The sequence below is a fragment of the Electrophorus electricus genome, chromosome 17, assembly GCF_041902795.1.
Source record: "Electrophorus electricus isolate QZ-2024a chromosome 17, ASM4190279v1, whole genome shotgun sequence".
Taxonomy (NCBI): Eukaryota; Metazoa; Chordata; class Actinopteri; order Gymnotiformes; family Gymnotidae; genus Electrophorus; species Electrophorus electricus.
In genome coordinates this window covers 867501-885000 of record NC_137513.1, presented here as the reverse complement: position 1 = coordinate 885000, position 17500 = coordinate 867501, and the positions used below count along the sequence as shown (strand labels likewise).

Below are 17500 nucleotides of genomic sequence, written 5' to 3'. Positions count from 1 at the left end.
AAAAAACAAAGCAATAAAACCAAACCTTCGGATGCAACTGAACTTTCTACTGTTGAAGCACACAGGTGGCGCTGCGATGAGCGCGAGAAGGGGGCCACACATTCTGTTAAGTGTTGTTCATATCTCACGGGTTAGCACAGTATTATCAACAGGAAATACGGATACCTAATTTTACTTGGGACTACATTTGCCAGTAAGGATATGCAAGACAGTTTCACGAAGCTTGTTGACAGTGACAACCGCCTCGTTCTACTGAACGTGACGATCAAATACGCTGCAATACTTTAAACTTTAAATTGTCGCTATCCATTCGTGAATGATACAATTTCTTTAGGTTTTTAAACCTTTGCTACGTGTCAAATAGCAGAATATAAAGGTTGCATATTGTAAATATAAAACTTTAATGATACGCATGACCCACTAGCGCTCACGTAACGCCTGTGTCGCGGTTTAACACAGTTGGCACATTTGTGCTGCCCTCTGCGTATTTGGTTGAGAATATTCCTTTACGCCTCGTGGATAGAGATGCCTAAAGCCATTACCACCGGCGGCCTTGAGTTGAAGCTTTAGGGCTGTTTGAAGCCCCGCTTCGTAAGTCCGTTTGACCTCAATCAGCACGAGCTCTGCGGGCTCTCGTGCCGCAGCGGGCTGATTTTCCATCTTTGGGTTCCTCCTTTTGCGAATCCCACCGCGCGCAAGTGGATCAGACACTGGCGCACGTGTCTGCTGATATGATAAGGGTAGTTCATCTGTCCCTTTACAGAACAGCAGTAGTCCTGCAAACTGAAACAGGAGTATTGGGCTGTAGGTTCTATTGTTTAAAATTGTTAAAACTCCGAATATTGGCTACGTTTCGGTATTTGTGGACTTGCTCAATGCGTTAAACTTGATCACCACGTACCATAACCTAGTGGTCACAGTGGTTATGACTAGATTTCATTTTCATACTGACGCCTTTTCTCTTTGCTTCTTGTAGCATAGCGCATGCTCTCTCCTGAACAGCAACACTAAATGAGTAGGAATGTAATGACCATATAAATAGTAGTTCAGGAGTAGCTACACACATGAAGATATCTGCCATCGTGTGCTTGGTGCAGCCTAGATACGAAGACCATTTGAATTATGTGCACATACCCAAATACACAAGCAAACCTCAGTTGACCTACGCAGTCAGCAAACCTCGTATGCTTCGTTATGGGAATGTTAAAAATTGCTGTGTGCAATTAATGGTATATAGCAAAGACGTTAGAGAAGCAGGGCAAATGAGTGATGTACATGTAATCAGTTTTCGGTTTTACGTCCCGATGAAAAGACTCAGCTCGTACGCTCCAAATTAGGTCACTACGCATGGCTTTTGTATAATCTGAAAGATGCCCAATCTCGTTGGGTCGTCAGAATCACCCCATGTCTTGTTACCATGGAAAGTGCACCAGGGACCTCCTCCTTGCTGCGTCACAAGAGTAAAACTCGGGCTCTGGAGGTGAGGAGAGTGCAGGGGTTACTTGCGGTCAAAGCAGTTTCCCACTTTATTGTGTGCGCTCGTTCAGCAGTGTGAATTGCTTTAACAGCAGAAGCCACCTACACTGAGTCATTCTGAATATTTCATAATGATTTATATTATTTTGTTGTAAATAATCGAAACACTAGGTCCGACAGTTGTACAACTGGAAGCAATTGGGGAAAAAAATAGATCTTGCCAGGCTACTCGAGTCATTTGATGAGGGACATGTTCATTAAGAGACAAACCCCTCCCATGATCGAACCGGGGCTGATTAATACCCACGCGACTCCCGCACGCGAGTTGCGGTGCTGTCTCAAACCTCGTGGTGCTGAAAGGCCACCTGCAGTAATGTGGTCTGTGTTCCTCGTGTTTCTGTCTTATCTAGACTGTGATTTCGCCAAAGGTCAACCCCTGAACTTCTTTTTAGATCCAGAAAAAGAGGGCAAAGTGTTGTTTCACATGCTCGACAACACTTTCTGTGGAAAGATATCGGTGGTTGGGCCGTACAGTTTCTATGAAGTGTCGGATGGCGCAGAGAACGTTCGCTCCGTTCATGACTCTGCAGGAAACCTAGTCGACTGCTCAGTAACCGCGGACCCCATACACGTCAAATCCTTCACGCACGTTTGTCAACGTGGGCTGAGAGAGCAGAGTAGTGAGTCCACTGTCCCAGAGCTGAAGTTCACCAATGTGATCGAAGCTAAGAAGAACTGTGCCACACTGCGCTCGCAGAACCCAAACAGCGCTGCCGCGCAAACCCGGAGTCCGCATGGCGCTGCCGGCAGGACGGAAGGCAGACGACGGAGGTCCAGGCGCGGGTTCACCTATCCCGGTACTCTCTGGTGTGGGGCAGGGAACATCGCCGATAGCTACGAGCAGCTGGGTAAGCGGCCGTTCTGAACTATCTTATATAACTATCTTATCTATGTGAACTGTGAGCTTGTGTGAACTTATCTAACTTGGTCGTTCAGTAAGGTTCATGTGCGCTGTAGCTCACTGAGCTAAGTTTAGAAGGCATTTGTGGATATGTCAATGTCCAGGGGAGTTTGCCGAGACAGACGAATGCTGTCGCGCTCACGACTACTGTCCCGATGTCATTCATGCCTTCTCCTTCAAGTACGGCTACGTCAACTTGAAATGGCATTCAGTCTCGCACTGCGACTGCGATAACGCGTGAGTAACGCCACGTTGGTTTAGCAGCATTACTCTAAAGGACTAAAAATGCGGAGCTGAAATAACATTGAATGAAATTGCAAACAGTCTCTTAAAATGTCTTAATATTGGGTATGGTTAAAATATATACATTTTAATAAGTATGGAAATTGTAACGTTAGAAAATCTTGCATATGGTTTCTGGATGTTGCAGATTAAAACAGTGCCTGAGGAAAGTTAACGATACTTCGTCACGGGTGGTTGGCCAAGCTTTCTTTAACGTAATCGAAGTTCCCTGTTTTGAATTCTCCTTCGAGGAACAATGTGTTGAGCGCTACTGGTATGGAGTGTAAGTAACAGCTCCTAGGTTACCCCCTCTAATTCTACGTATAATTCCACAAATATCACAAAATGTGATTCGAGCTTTCATGGTTTCTGTTCTAAAGGTGCAAGAGATATGGCAGAGTGCCTGTGGCAGTGCTGAGAGAATCCATCCCCTATGACTTTGGAGGTGTTGAACTCATAGATGCGTTCACCATGTCTCCTCCTAAGAAGAAGCTGGCAGAGGTAGAAACCACACAGGCATCTGAGAGCACCACACCGTCCAGTGTCTCAGGATCCGCAAGCACCACCCAGCCGCTTCCGAAGGTGGTCACGGCTGCTGAGGACTTCATCGAAGCCCTCGCCGCCGTTTCCACCTCGCAGCGTCCAGCGTTGGATGGCAGCAGAGATGCCCACGCAGCAGACAAGAAGAGGAAGAAGAATGTTGGCAAGAAGAGAAAAGATTCAAAGAAGAGAAGGCGGAAGGAGCAGGGTAAGAAGAGAAAGCAGAGCGCAGACGCGGCTCCGGCGGCCCAGGAGCGTGTCGTCGGCACGCCGCCGGCCAGACGAGCAGATGTGCTCACCGCTCAAAACGGTTTTGGAGAAGATCCTGGGAATTTTCATCAGATCAGTGACAACTTCATGAACGCTGCATTCAGTCGTGCGGGTGATCCGGAATATTCCAATAAAATGATGAGGGATCAGTATCAGAGGATGACTGATGAGAGTCAAGACAGCAAAACCACACCAACCCCACCACTACACCATCACCACCACCAACACCACCACTACACCACCACCAACACCACCACCACTACACCACAGGCACAGCCAAGCGCAGAGATGCTAGAATTACCAAAACAAATCAAAGACACAGAATCTGCACAGCTCTCATCAGCAAGTCACATACACTTGATTGCTGCCAGCAAACCTAGAAGAGCTGGATTAAGACAAAGGGTGGAAAAAGAGAGGAAGAGATATCCAGCTCCACTCCCTGTAGAAGCTACTGTACACAACAGGCATGGAGATGCCACCCCAGTGAGTGTGAGTGAGAACACAAGCCAGGCTCCTCCCAGAACACACAGCACCTTCAGCACAGCAGGGGAGGAGGTGTCACATAGCTTAGAGTACCAGCATGAAAAGGCATCTGCATTCAGCTCCACTACAGAGAATAGACCCATTGTTGGAACTGAAAGGCTGAGATTAAGACGGAGAGGGGAGAGGAAAAGAAACAGGAAACTCTGTACTTCGCCCTCCCCTGCAGAGGGGGAGGCTCCGCCTTCCCTGACAGCAGACGAACCCAGAGTTGTCAAATTCAATGCGACTCGGGAGCTGAGCGAGTTCCCTTCCCCTGAACAGCAGAGCCCTTCAGAAGGTGTGCTGCCCAGCAGACTGGAGAACCCAGCAGTGAAGGGCACAACTGGCACAATTAAAATTACAATCAGGGCGCAACGGTGGAATGGCACCGGGGGCAGAAGCAGATGCGCCCTATCCAGCTGCCACACACCTGTTTGCAAGGTTGTGAGCACAAAGAGGCTTGAAGCCATGACGACCACTGTTGACAGGACCAAACCCAGCCCAGTCCAGGCTGACGTGGACGCGCAGAGGTTGCCCCAGACGCAAGAGACCGAGGCAAGCACTGGGTTCTTCTTCCCTCTTACACAGACGAGCACACCATTCGTATCACCCCTCATGGTGGGAACCACTAAGAGGAGGAGATCAAAAGAGAGGAATGATGGGAAAGGAGGAAGACAGTCACCGAAGCCTAAGATGTGACTGCTTGTAGAAACACTAATGGCGCAGCCTGTATCACCATGATCAAACTAGTTGCTAAAGGAAATGCATGTTTAATTGTTTTTATAAAATCCATTGATGGTAGACAGTAAGATCAAATATAGGAAATGTTCAGTGTTTTATGTATTATTATGACTTAATAAACTAATCTTAAACAAAATCTCAGATCACTCAAAATCTCTAATTCTTTATAATTAAACTGTTTTTACCCTCCAAGTTAATGGAGGAGACTTTTAACTTATAGACTACAACTCATAGTGCAACAACATTTTCCAGTACCACGTTGTCTACAGTAGGCCACACCAGTTTAGCACATTTGGGCTTTGTTCTGGCAGACCGTGACCCTCCGTGTCCTTGGATGGGGCACTGAGTGGAAAAGGCTCACATTCTTTGCACAAGGATAATCTGGCTTGGGTCTCTCCCACTAGGACTCCAGTGTTCAAAAAGCATCGTAAGACCCAGTAGTTCACAGCTCCCATGATCTGACTCTCACATGTTCTTGGAAAAGTCTAAGAGCAGAAAGACTCATGTAGCAGTGCCTACCAAACGAGAGTCCGCTGGTGCAGTTTGGGAAGCAAAGTTATGTTAGTCAAATGAGTTAAACGTAGCTGGATAGAGATATGATAGGGATAGAAGTATGGATGTGGCTATAGATATTGATATGGATATTGATATGGATATTGATAGGCATATTGATATGGATATTGATATGGATATTGATAGGCATATTGATATGGATATGGATATTGATTTGGATATTGATAGGCATATTGATATGGATATTGATAGGCATATTGATATGGATATGGATATGGATATTGATATGGATATTGATATGGATATTGATAGGCATATGACCCTGAGGAGATTTTTGTTGCTTCCCCCAAAGGAGAGACAACATCCGTTTCAATACTCTACAGCAAAAATAGATTATTAAAGATTGTATGGAGATTATATTTAAAGAAAAGAAACAGGAACTAATATGATCTAGCCACTTACATTCCTATTAACCAACTTCCTTTCCATAACCGGCTCACAGCAGGGACGACAGCCAATAGGAAATACCAGGTGTATAATTATGCAAATGATGGTCTGAGGAGTAAACCCCGCCCTCCTGTTGTAGACTCTTTCTACAGAGCCCTGCTGGACTCAGCGCATTTACACATACACACAATGTGCACATTTAGACACAAACAATGTGCACATTCATTCAGATGTTCATGGTTCCCAAGGACAGGACAATTGTCCAGCCTATAGTGCACCTTGCCACAGGCCATAAACCACTATAATATGTAAATAAATCACTATAATACATACTGCAAACTGGCATTCTGTCAAGATAGGATCAGCTACAAAGCCCAGCAGAGTTATGTGGCGAGAACATAAATTAAGATAAGAAGGGAACTCAGTGACTAAAGGAAAACTAAAGTTGTCCTGAATGAGAACAGATACTGAGATGAACAGTTACTGAGATGAACAGGGTTATGTTTTGTTTTTGTTTTTTTAAGCATGTTTGTGCTTCAGTGCACAGGAGTCAGTGAACAACATTCTCCACTATAACATCAACAGTGCCAGGCAACTAAAATAAAAAACACAAACAAACAAAAAGGAAAGTGAATCCCACCACACAGATTTACTGGTAGATCTGTCACAGCGGACCACTACACTACGTCTGGCGGATTATGTGGCTCAGTGCTGCGTTCAGACCTCAAACATATTCAGAACCATCAGGTTTGATATTATATCAAACACATTCAGAACCAGCACATTTGAAATTATGTCAAACACATTCAGAACCAGCACATTTGAGATTATGTCAAACACATTCAGAACCAGCACGTTTGAGGTTATGTCAAACACATTCAGAACCAGCACATTTGAGATTATGTCAAACACATTCAGAACCAGCACGTTTGAGATTATGTCAAACACATTCAGAACCAGCACGTTTGAGATTATGTCAAACACATTCAGAACCAGCACGTCTGAGATTATGTCAAACACATTCAGAACCAGCACGTCTGAGATTATGTCAAACACATTCAGAACCAGCACGTCTGAGATTATGTCAAACACATTCAGAACCAGCACGTCTGAGATTATGTCAAACACATTCAGAACCAGCACGTCTGAGATTATGTCAAACACATTCAGAACCAGCACGTCTGAGATTATGTCAAACACATTCAGAACCAGCACGTCTGAGATTATGTCAAACACATTCAGAACCAGCACGTCTGAGATTATGTCAAACACATTCCTATAGTGGTTCACTATGCTTGAATGTAATCTATCAGTAAATCTGTGCGATTCAGTTCTCATTCCCTTTTTTCATTTTTGTTCTTCCACCACAGTTTATATGTCTTTGCACATCTGCTCAAGCCGAGGTTACAGTGGGAAGAGAAACATCTTTGAGAGCACGAGGAAGAATCCTGGAGAGGGAACAACACTCACAAGCGGAACCCTCCTCCTCAGTTTGGTTGACACTTTTTTATACATTCATAGGTAGCTGCAGCTTTCTCTGGGTTGTCTGAGCCAGGAGATTTACAGTGCCAGTGAAATATCACTCAGTATGTGCATGTTTCAAACTCACTGTCCTCTCTACAGGAACAGGGTAGCGTTCATGACCCGGAATGTGGTGTGTATGTGGCATGCTCATGGTGTGTATGTGGCGTGCTCATGGTGTGTATGTGGCATGCTCATGGTGTGTATGTGGCGTGCTCATGGTGTGTATGTGGCGTGGTCATGGTGTATATGTGGTGTGGTCATAGTGTGTATGTGGCGTGCTCATGGTGTGTATGTGGTGTGGTCATGGTGTGTATGTGGCATGCTCATGGTGTGTATGTGGCGTGCTCATGGTGTGTATGTGGCGTGCTCATGGTGTGTATGTGGTGTGGTCATGGTGTGTATGTGGCATGCTCATGGTGTGTATGTGGCGTGCTCATGGTGTGTATGTGGTGTGGTCATGGTGTGTATGTGGCATGCTCATGGTGTGTATGTGGCGTGCTCATGGTGTGTATGTGGTGTGGTCATGGTGTGTATGTGGCGTGGTCATGGTGTGTATGTGGCGTGGTCATGGTGTATATGTGGCGTGGTCGTGGTGTGTATGTGCTGTGGTTGTGGTGTGTATGTGGTGTGCTCGTGGTGTGTATGTGGTGTGGTCATGGTGTGTATGTGGCGTGGTCATGGTGTGTATGTGGCGTGGTCGTGGTGTGTATGTGGCATATTCATGGCGTGTATGTGGCGTGTTCATGGTGTGTATGTGGCGTGGTCGTGGTGTGTATGTGGCGTGGTCGTGGTGTGTATGTGCTGTGGTTGTGGTGTGTATGTGGTGTGGTCGTGGCGTGTATGTGGCGTGTTCATGGCATGTATGTGGCGTGCTCATGGCGTGTATGTGGCGTGTTCATGGTGTGTATGTGGCGTGATCATGGCGTGTATGTGGCGTGGTCGTGGCGTGTATGTGGCGTGCTCATGGTGTGTATGTGGTGTGGTCATGGTGTGTATGTGGCGTGATCATGGTGTGTATGTGGCGTGGTCATGGTGTATATGTGGCGTGGTCGTGGTGTGTATGTGCTGTGGTTGTGGTGTGTATGTGGCGTGGTCGTGGTGTGTATGTGCTGTGGTTGTGGTGTGTATGTGGTGTGCTCGTGGTGTGTATGTGGCGTGGTCATGGTGTGTATGTGGCATGGTCATGGTGTGTATGTGGCGTGTATGTGGCGTATTCATGGCGTGTATGTGGCGTGTTCATGGTGTGTATGTGGCGTGTTCATGGTGTGTATGTGGCGTGGTCGTGGTGTGTATGTGGCGTGATCATGGCGTGTATGTGGCGTGTTCGTGGTGTGTATGTGGCGTGGTCGTGGCGTGTATGTGGCGTGTTCATGGCGTGTATGTGGCGTGCTCATGGCGTGTATGTGGCGTGTTCATGGTGTGTATGTGGCGTGGTCATGGCGTGTATGTGGCGTGATCATGGCGTGTATGTGGCGTGGTCGTGGCGTGTATGTGGCGTGTTCACAGTGCTTGGCTTGCTGAAGTTCTTGCCGCAGGCCCTCACAGCGTGTTTGGTGGTGTTGTAGAAGTGCACGTCAGAGCTGTGCGCCACCCAGTGGCCACACATGATACAACACACAATAGCTTGTTCTGCACTGCTGGAGCCTAACCAGTATGGAACTCTGAGAGTCTGCAAATCTGAAAACGTGTTCGCCTACCTGTTAATTATGAGAACATCATCACGTTCCTTTCTTTCATGGACCGATAAGCTTTGCACAGACAGCACAGTGATGATCACCTGCAAAACGACAACTGATCTGCCAAAAGAATATTTTTCATTCTGAGCCTCAGTATCAAGCAAATAATTAAACACCATTTCAAATGACTAATGGATGCTGTGGTCACATCTATAGTTAATCAGGGCACATGGAATTCCAGTGTGTGAGCCATGTGAGTTTGGTAGCGCTGCTGTGCGTTTTAAACCTACACCAATCATAGTTCTCCAGCCAGCGGTTTTGCCATTTACCCAAGACTCTGTCTGTGTGAGTCCTATGATGCTGATGCACGTCGACGCCCTGGTGGGTCATCTTGATTGTAGAGAACATGGAGACGAAAGAAGGTCTCCTCCTTAACAAGTCACATTTGTATGAACTCAGCATGCCACACACCCATTCTGCTGCCAAAGAAAAAGGACATTTGAAAGAGTACTCCAATCATTACGATAGTTCAGAATTAAATTGCTAAATTACATTGAGGATGTGTTTTAAAATGAATCTAAATTCCATTTCAATGAAACAGATGGAAAAAAGTATTCTACTGTATTATGACAGTGGAAGTAGGTGAAGCAGCAGGTCTGTAACATCCACACATCTGCACAAGAGCTTCCTTATTAGAGGTCAGCAGAGCGGGGCAGCAACGTGCTGCACTTTCCCCTTTATCTTTACTTGTGTCAATTTATGGTATAACAAATTATACTTTTAAGAGACATTTTAAAACAGGGTACTTTATACTTTATACTCTTACATGAGTACATTTGCGAGGTCAAAAATATACATTCCTCCCGCTACATTTGAAAATAATTTTTACATTTTGCATGTTTCGCCACACCCTGTCAAGTGTGGGATGGTTTGTGAAATCTCTACAGATGATGACTGAGTGAAATCTCTACATATGATGACTGAGTGAAATCTACAGATGATGACTGAGTGAAATCTCTACATATGATGACTGAGTGAAATCTCTACAGATAATGACTGAGTGAAATCTCTACAGATGATGACTGAGTGAAATCTCTACAGATGATGACTGAGTGAAATCTACAGATGATGACTGAGTGAAATCTCTACATATGACTGAGTGAAATCTCTACAGATAATGACTGAGTGAAATCTCTACATATGATGACTGAGTGAAATCTCTACAGATGATGACTGAGTGAAATCTCTACAGATAATGACTGAGTGAAATCTCTACAGATAATGACTGAGTGAAATCTCTACAGATGATGACTGAGTGAAATCTCTACAGATGATGACTGAGTGAAATCTACAGATGATGACTGAGTGAAATCTCTACATATGATGACTGAGTGAAATCTCTACAGATAATGACTGAGTGAAATCTCTAAAGATGATGACTGAGTGAAATCTCTACATATGATGACTGAGTGAAATCTCTACAGATGATGACTGAGTGAAATCTCTACAGATGATGCTTCATTAAGTTACACAACTGGACAGCAGACCGACATAATGAACAGTGAACGTGCACATTTGCCGGTGTGGGACTCAAATGACATTTATGAAGAATAGCTCACAATATATCACATATCTGTGTGTGAAATCGCTGTGTATTATTAATATGAAACTAAAGTGTGGTCCGATTTCAGTGATATTCTGGGAAAGAAACTACACGCATCAGAAAAAGCAGCTGAAATATACACACACACACACACACACACACACACACACACATTTACATTACATATATATTTATATAAAACTCTCTGTGTTATTAAAGTTCCAATAAAGTAACTTACTACTTGAGTAGACTTTTTTACAGATATTTTCTTACTTTTACTTAATTAATAATTTAACTTTTACTTCTACTTGAGTAATCATTATTTTAAAGTAAGTCCTCTGGCTACTCGACCCACCTCTGGAAGTCGTAAAGTGTTGTAAACACAAGTTACCACGCAAATACAAACACCCGTGATGTCAAGCATCCTAACAAGCACGTGCCCATTTCTTATAGTCTAGCTGTAATTTTTTTTAATGTGCTAATTTTTGCCCTTAATTTCTGGAAATCTTACTGAGAGGTTTGCCAAAGAAACACAAGGGCTTGAAAAGTAGCTACTAAAAACTGCATGTTTCTACCCGTCCTGTGTTGCACCAATGAACTTTCACTTCCTTGTGATACATGAACAGACTAACGACGCCATGGGCCTTCAGGATAGAAATTACTCTTATTTGAAAAGAAATAGTGAAACATATATTTGAAACTATTCAAAAAATATCATTCATATCATATGGAAAATTTGTCTTGTCATGTATTGTTATTGTTAATTGTTATTATATATTTTTTGTAATCTGATTTTAACCTGAGTTAATCTGTACTATGTTAGTTATTAGTGTATGTTTTGGTATTGCCTTACAAACTAAGAATTGTGATGTCTGCTCACCCTTTGTAATTCTGCTTTGGTATAAACTAATCATGTTCATTAAAAAGGTCTTTAGGATTTAGGCTATATTTAGTACTTATATGAAATATGGAAACATTTGTGGTTTATAATAACATTTTTATTTAGATTTTTTTTTGGTGCCTATATTTGACATTTAAAATCAAATAAGTATTAACATTTAAGAAAAGGCCTTTAACAAGCACATTTTCAAACTGAATGGACAAAGTGTATATCTTATTCCCAAACAGTCAGTAACATTGTGAGAACAGTATTAATAACCAATATGTTGCTGACAGTTGCAGCGTTACATCCAGAATAATAAAGGACCCTTCGGTTGTTCAGAGGCTGCACAGGACGAAAGGTCTCCACCATTGTACTACCGTTTCCGAACATGAGATCAGAGAATGCAGACAACTGTGGAACATAGGACAAAAAAAAACTGTTTATGTGGCACAGTGTGTACACACCAAAACCAGTGAGTGATTCTCTGAACCTTTTGTGGGCCCATTCACTACTCATCTTTGTGAGTTAATTTCAAACCCCTTCTCAGACGAGAGATATGTAGTTAGTGAATTGAATCAGTGGTTTAGCATCTGAAAACATCTCTCTGGTGTCCTTAGAACTCGACTTGAGAAACACATCACTAGCGTCTCCATAACTAGCCGTTCAGTTCATATTTTTATGCAAGTCCAATAGCAGACTGCCTCAAAACACTTATCCAAGGCATGAAAACAATGTGGAACACTCTAGAATAGAGGTAAAACAACTAGAATAGAGGTGGAACACTCTAGAATAGAGGTAAAACAACTAGAATAGAGGTGGAACACTCTAGAATAGAGGTAAAACAACTAGAATAGAGATGGAATAAAACTCAGTGTCTTTGGACTTGAGAACACATGCTGTAACTTACTTGCTGTTTGCTGAGGTGAACGGTGTTTTCAAGCACTGTCCAGATGACGGACTCTGCACAGTCAGGTGTAGTGAGGGAGCCGGTATAGCGGAAGTAGCTATACTGGCCTTTTGGGACCTTGTGGGCTGGGATAAGCAACTCCAGAGACAAAGGCCCAAGCCGTGACCATGTGTCTGGAAATAAAAGCTCTCAGCTAAATGGTTCATGCATACTTTTCTTATTAAACATTGCCATACCATTGCATTACAACTACAATATCACTACCATATCACTATCACATCACTACGGTATCACTACCACATCACTATCACGTCACTACCACATCACTACCATATCACTACCATATCACTACCATAGCACTACCACATCACTACCGTATCACTACCACATCACTACCACATCACTACCGTATCACTACCGTATCACTACCACATCACTCACTACCACATCGCTACCATATCACTACCACGTCACTACCGTATCAATGCCATGACACTACTATGTCTGGTGGTCTCGCTGCTGCGTTGAGAACGTTCTGCTGCCCAACAGTAATACTGCAGTGGTCTCATGATCAGAAACTGACAAATGATAAATGGGGAACAGTGTCACTCCATGGCAACAGTGGAGCAAGCGTCTGTAATATTCGCATCTATACGTAAATATATGAGCAGTGAATGTGGGTTTAAGGTAAGTGTTTCTAAGGGGTCAGAGAGTGCAGTGACTTCAGTGGTTTAGTTATATATGGTACACCATAAAATATAATACAAATACAATTTTCATGAACCAAAGAAGGAACATACTGATGGTCAAAGCAATAAATGTGTTAAAATTACCTTGTTGTGTGACCTTTGCCAGCGCATTTATGAGGGTTTCATATTTTTTGTTTCTGGCTTCTGACTCCTGTTAGATAAGAAAGGACACTGCCTCGAAAACGGCTTACTTTAAATATTTGCTAATCACTTTGATCATTTCATTAAATATCAGATTAGATCTTCATTTTTTCTAGTCTTAATAGTGAAATATCTTTACAATTTTGCTAAGTGTTTTAATTTTAAAAAAGTACAATACACAAGGTGCAAACCTGGTACAAAACTCCCAGGACTGCCACTCCAGAGGGGTCTGCGACAGCCTCAGACACAGAGCTGTATTTGTCCTTTATATGAACAATATGCATCTATGGAGATAAAACACATGTATGCAGAGAACCCATTACTAAGCATGCTAACGAAAACAACCCATGCTAGCATTCAGACGGCAAATGTGAGGTCGTCATCATCATCTGTATCTCAGCAAGGACCAGAAGCAAAACATGGAATTGCAGACGTTTATCCACGGATACCTCCATGGGGAACTGCTGTCCATCCACAGTGTGCTCGGACCCAGGCCCTCCTTTACGGCCCCAGTGGAAGTGGAATTCCACTGCTTTGTAAGGTCCCTGTAGATCTCCGCCTTCCACCAGTGCATGGCCTGACAAGTTGACCTTGACTGAAGATGAGAAACTGTAGCCCATGACTGATTCAGAAAAATGTGCCCTCCTGAATTCTTCCTGGTTCAAACTATAACTATAAGCCTGTGTTAATCAGTCAAATTTAATCAGCACATTTTAAACAGCTCCTTCACATGAATCCTATCTTTGATTCTGTGTGAACTCACCTGTGTAACAACAACAACAACACGTTGAACTTATATAACACCTTTCAAAAGCCTAAACATAACCACTAGGGTGTAGACAGAGAAGAAGGTTCTGTAGTGAAGAAAAGCATTTTAAGTTGAGATTGTAAGGAAGGCAGAAGGTAGATCAGTCATGGAGGAGGTGTAGTAGAAAGTTCCAGAAAACTGCAGTAGTAGTACTGCATAATGTGATTAGAACTCAAAACAAAAACCAGCCAGAAATCTAGAAGCAGACGGTCTAGGAGTGTGAGAAGGACATTGTGGGAAGTTCCTGAAGGAATGGGTGACCAGAGAATCATGTTACCAGAGCAACGTGAGCAGAACGTTTCATATGTGCGACGACTCCAGCTGAGTTCTGAGTAAACTGATGGCAGTGATGCAGTTTAACAGGGAGACCTTCAAAGAGGAAATTGCAATATTCAAAGCGTAAGAGATTGAAGGTGTTCACCAGTATGGCCGTTGTTTGTAATGATGCTGTCGAACATGTCTTGGTAGCCTCGGAATGTGAGTGGTGTGAGTGTGCCCTCAGTAACAGCCCGCTGTGTTACGATATTAATCGGAGACTGGCTTGTCCCTCCACAGCTCAGTGCAACGTCTATCCAATTTCTGGGTCCTATTAGAACAAGATCTCCTCAACGCATGTAAAAACATATTTTAATAAAAATATTTATTTTATTTTTTTAATGAAAAGCTTCCGTGAGTGATAATTCACCTTTGCAGGTTTTGTCACAGGAGAACTGGGATTCATAGCACCATTCTAAAAGAGTTCACATTTATGGCATCACAGTTCATGACACACAATTCTGCTCTAATTTTGTGACTTAATGTATGTTAAAGTGAAAGAAAGCCACTATGGTAGTTGAAAAAAAAACTTTATGTAAAACAAAATAAACTTAAGAAGATCAATCTCAAATAATTTGTGAACACTCAATCATAGACTGCTCATCAAGAATGTCCTACAAAAAACATCACCTTTTTCACCAATTAGCACAGCCCCAGCTGTAAAGATGAACACCAAGAACTAATTTTCAATATTTTGGATGCGCTAACAACAACATGTTGAGCACTGGTAGCTCACTGAATGGCACTATCAGCGGGGTCTCAGGGTGGACTTCTAACACACCGTAAACATGTGGTGAATCTTTTAAGAAGTTGAACAATGGAGGAGAAAGTTTCTCAAAGAGCATTGAAAACCTCCCTTAAGGGGAACTAGCCATTTCTAGCCATTTCAAGCCATTTCTGTGCAGGGTCACTACACACCACTTCTGCTACCCGTGTGTTCAGCACTGACACATTTTTTTTCTGGTGGCCTGATCTGCCTGTGAGATAATGTTCCAGTTTAGTCTTCACAAATAAAGGCATTGTAATTTTGAATGTGAATGTAAATAATCAATAAAAACAATGAACACTGTTGTCACTGTTTCAGTTCAGACGGCCAAAGTTGACAAGCTGCATGGATGGAGACCCCGATCAGCCAAACACATTAATAGCTTGTCTCTGGCATGGACAAACTTTGTGCCCCTTGTTTGGGACACAGAGACCAGTGCAGAGGCTTTAATGAAGCCCAAAATAAGTCTCATCTCAAATACCTTGCCAGTCCCAGTGGGACTTCAAGTCCCACTGACCCATTTAAAACAAAAAGAAACTCTCCAGAGAACCTAAAGATACTGATGTGGGAAAACACTCCCTTATTCTGTCTCATGGGGTCTGAAACAATCCAACAGAAATGACACTGAACATTGAAAATGTCACATACCTGCCCCAAGAGTTGTCCTTAGCAGAGAGACAAAAAGTAGCCGTAAATAGAAACTGGGCATCCTTCTTTGCTTCTGGTGACTTGTCAACTGTTTGGTAGGAGTTTTGTGTGCCTCCTTCATTCTGAAGAGCCTTTTATGTTGTGACAAGCTGTGATATCTCAAACATTTCCTTCCTGTTTTACACATGAAAGGCAACAGTGCTGCTATTCTGATAAGAAGTGGCATTTGCTTGAATGCTCCTTCTGTGTATTGAGCTATAAAGCACCTGGTGCATGCAGGTATAATCTCTCAGGTGTACATTACTCTCAGTGTTATTTGGCAGGTGTGAAAAAGAACGTCAATTACTTGCATTATTTATTGACTGACTGTATTGTGAGAATTTGTCCCCTTATTTTCAGACTTTACTGCAGTTTATCCTCACGATACACTTTTATATACGTTTTTTTGCTTATTACACATTTTTTTTGTTGTAACTAGCAAAAGCATGCAGCAGTGGCTTTGCAAACAGAAACTCATCTCTATCACTGAAAAGCAACAAAATTAAGTTTTGTCATTTATTTGGGGAAATCTGTCACTTCAAGGACACGTTCTATATTATTATCTATATTATGCTTAATTTTGTCCACCCATCCCAAAGCCGTCAGCCACACAGCTTGGGTACCATACGAAGTACCGTTATATTCTCTAATGGCCTGCTCTAGATTTAGACCAAACACACATGAGAGGGGAGGCACTATTTCATTTGTTGTTTATGTTGTTTTATTTGGTAGCAGGTTGAAACTTTAGGAGCTGACAACTACAAAAACAATAAACAAAAGTCATAGAGAAAAATATGAAACTCCCCAACTACCATAACAAACTCCCTAACTAACTCTGTCACTTCTCTAACTCCCTAACTACCCTAACTCTCTAACTCCCTAACTACCCTAACTAACTCCCTAACTCTCGAACTAACTCCCCAACTACCCTAATTAACTCCCTAACTAACTACCCTAACTCTCTAACTCCCTAACTACCCTAACTAACTCCCTAACTCTCCAACTAACTCCCCAACTACCCTAATTAACTCCCTAACTACCATAACTCCCTAACTAACTACCCTAACTCCCTAACTCCCTAACGAACTACCCTAACTAGTGTGAAGCATGAGAAAAGCAGGAGCCCAAGCACAGGCATCATCTGGCTCTCTCCTACCAACATCCGCTGTGTTCATTATTTACAAGAGGCAGAAATGGGCAAAAGTATTTACTGTCAGGCAAAACAAAAAAGAGCAAAAGGTGTCATGGAACAATCCAAACAAACAGATAGTCAGCAACAAACTCAGTGAGAAGCCAGACAGTAGACTGTGGGCCTAAGGTTCTGCACATCCTTTAAAGGAAGTGGGGGCGGGAATCATCCAATCAAGTGCAGGCGATGTTATAATTTCATGCTGACAGGAAGGCAAATGTGCCACAGGCTCTTCTCCTGGGAAACAGGTGCCATGACTACATCATTACAATCTGGACCTGTTTTTGCCTCATTAACATGACCACTGGTCTAGTGGACGGAACGATTGGCTGATTTAAGTAAAATCTGGGTGCATGTGTCACATGTCCCTTTGCGCATGTGGGTCAGTTCCAGTCAGGAAATATATTTACTGTGAGAAATCCTAAAAAATAAATAAAATAATAATCTGATTTGGGTAGAAAACAGGATTTGGGCGTCTTGTATCTGCAGTGTGAACGTCG

General features: G+C 42.9%; 2 protein-coding genes across 2 annotated transcripts; one reads left to right on the top strand and one right to left on the bottom strand.

Moving 5' to 3' along the window:
- The first annotated feature begins 230 nt into the window (after positions 1 to 230).
- proca1 (protein interacting with cyclin A1) lies at positions 231 to 4933 on the top strand. The gene is made up of 4 exons (XM_081699987.1): positions 231 to 2384; positions 2542 to 2674; positions 2868 to 3002; positions 3100 to 4933. Exons 1-4 carry the CDS (start codon positions 1718 to 1720, stop codon positions 4748 to 4750), a joined length of 2586 nt encoding a protein of 861 aa, XP_081556113.1. The 5' UTR covers positions 231 to 1717; the 3' UTR covers positions 4751 to 4933.
- A 6649-nt stretch (positions 4934 to 11582) lies between these two features.
- Positions 11583 to 15842, bottom strand: ca4b (carbonic anhydrase IV b). The gene is made up of 8 exons (XM_035533977.2): positions 15773 to 15842; positions 14729 to 14773; positions 14465 to 14629; positions 13685 to 13830; positions 13427 to 13519; positions 13179 to 13245; positions 12346 to 12518; positions 11583 to 11849 (listed from the first exon to the last, which is right to left on the bottom strand). Exons 1-8 carry the CDS (start codon positions 15831 to 15833, stop codon positions 11670 to 11672), a joined length of 930 nt encoding a protein of 309 aa, XP_035389870.1. The 5' UTR covers positions 15834 to 15842; the 3' UTR covers positions 11583 to 11669.
- Between the last annotated feature and the right edge of the window lie 1658 nt (positions 15843 to 17500).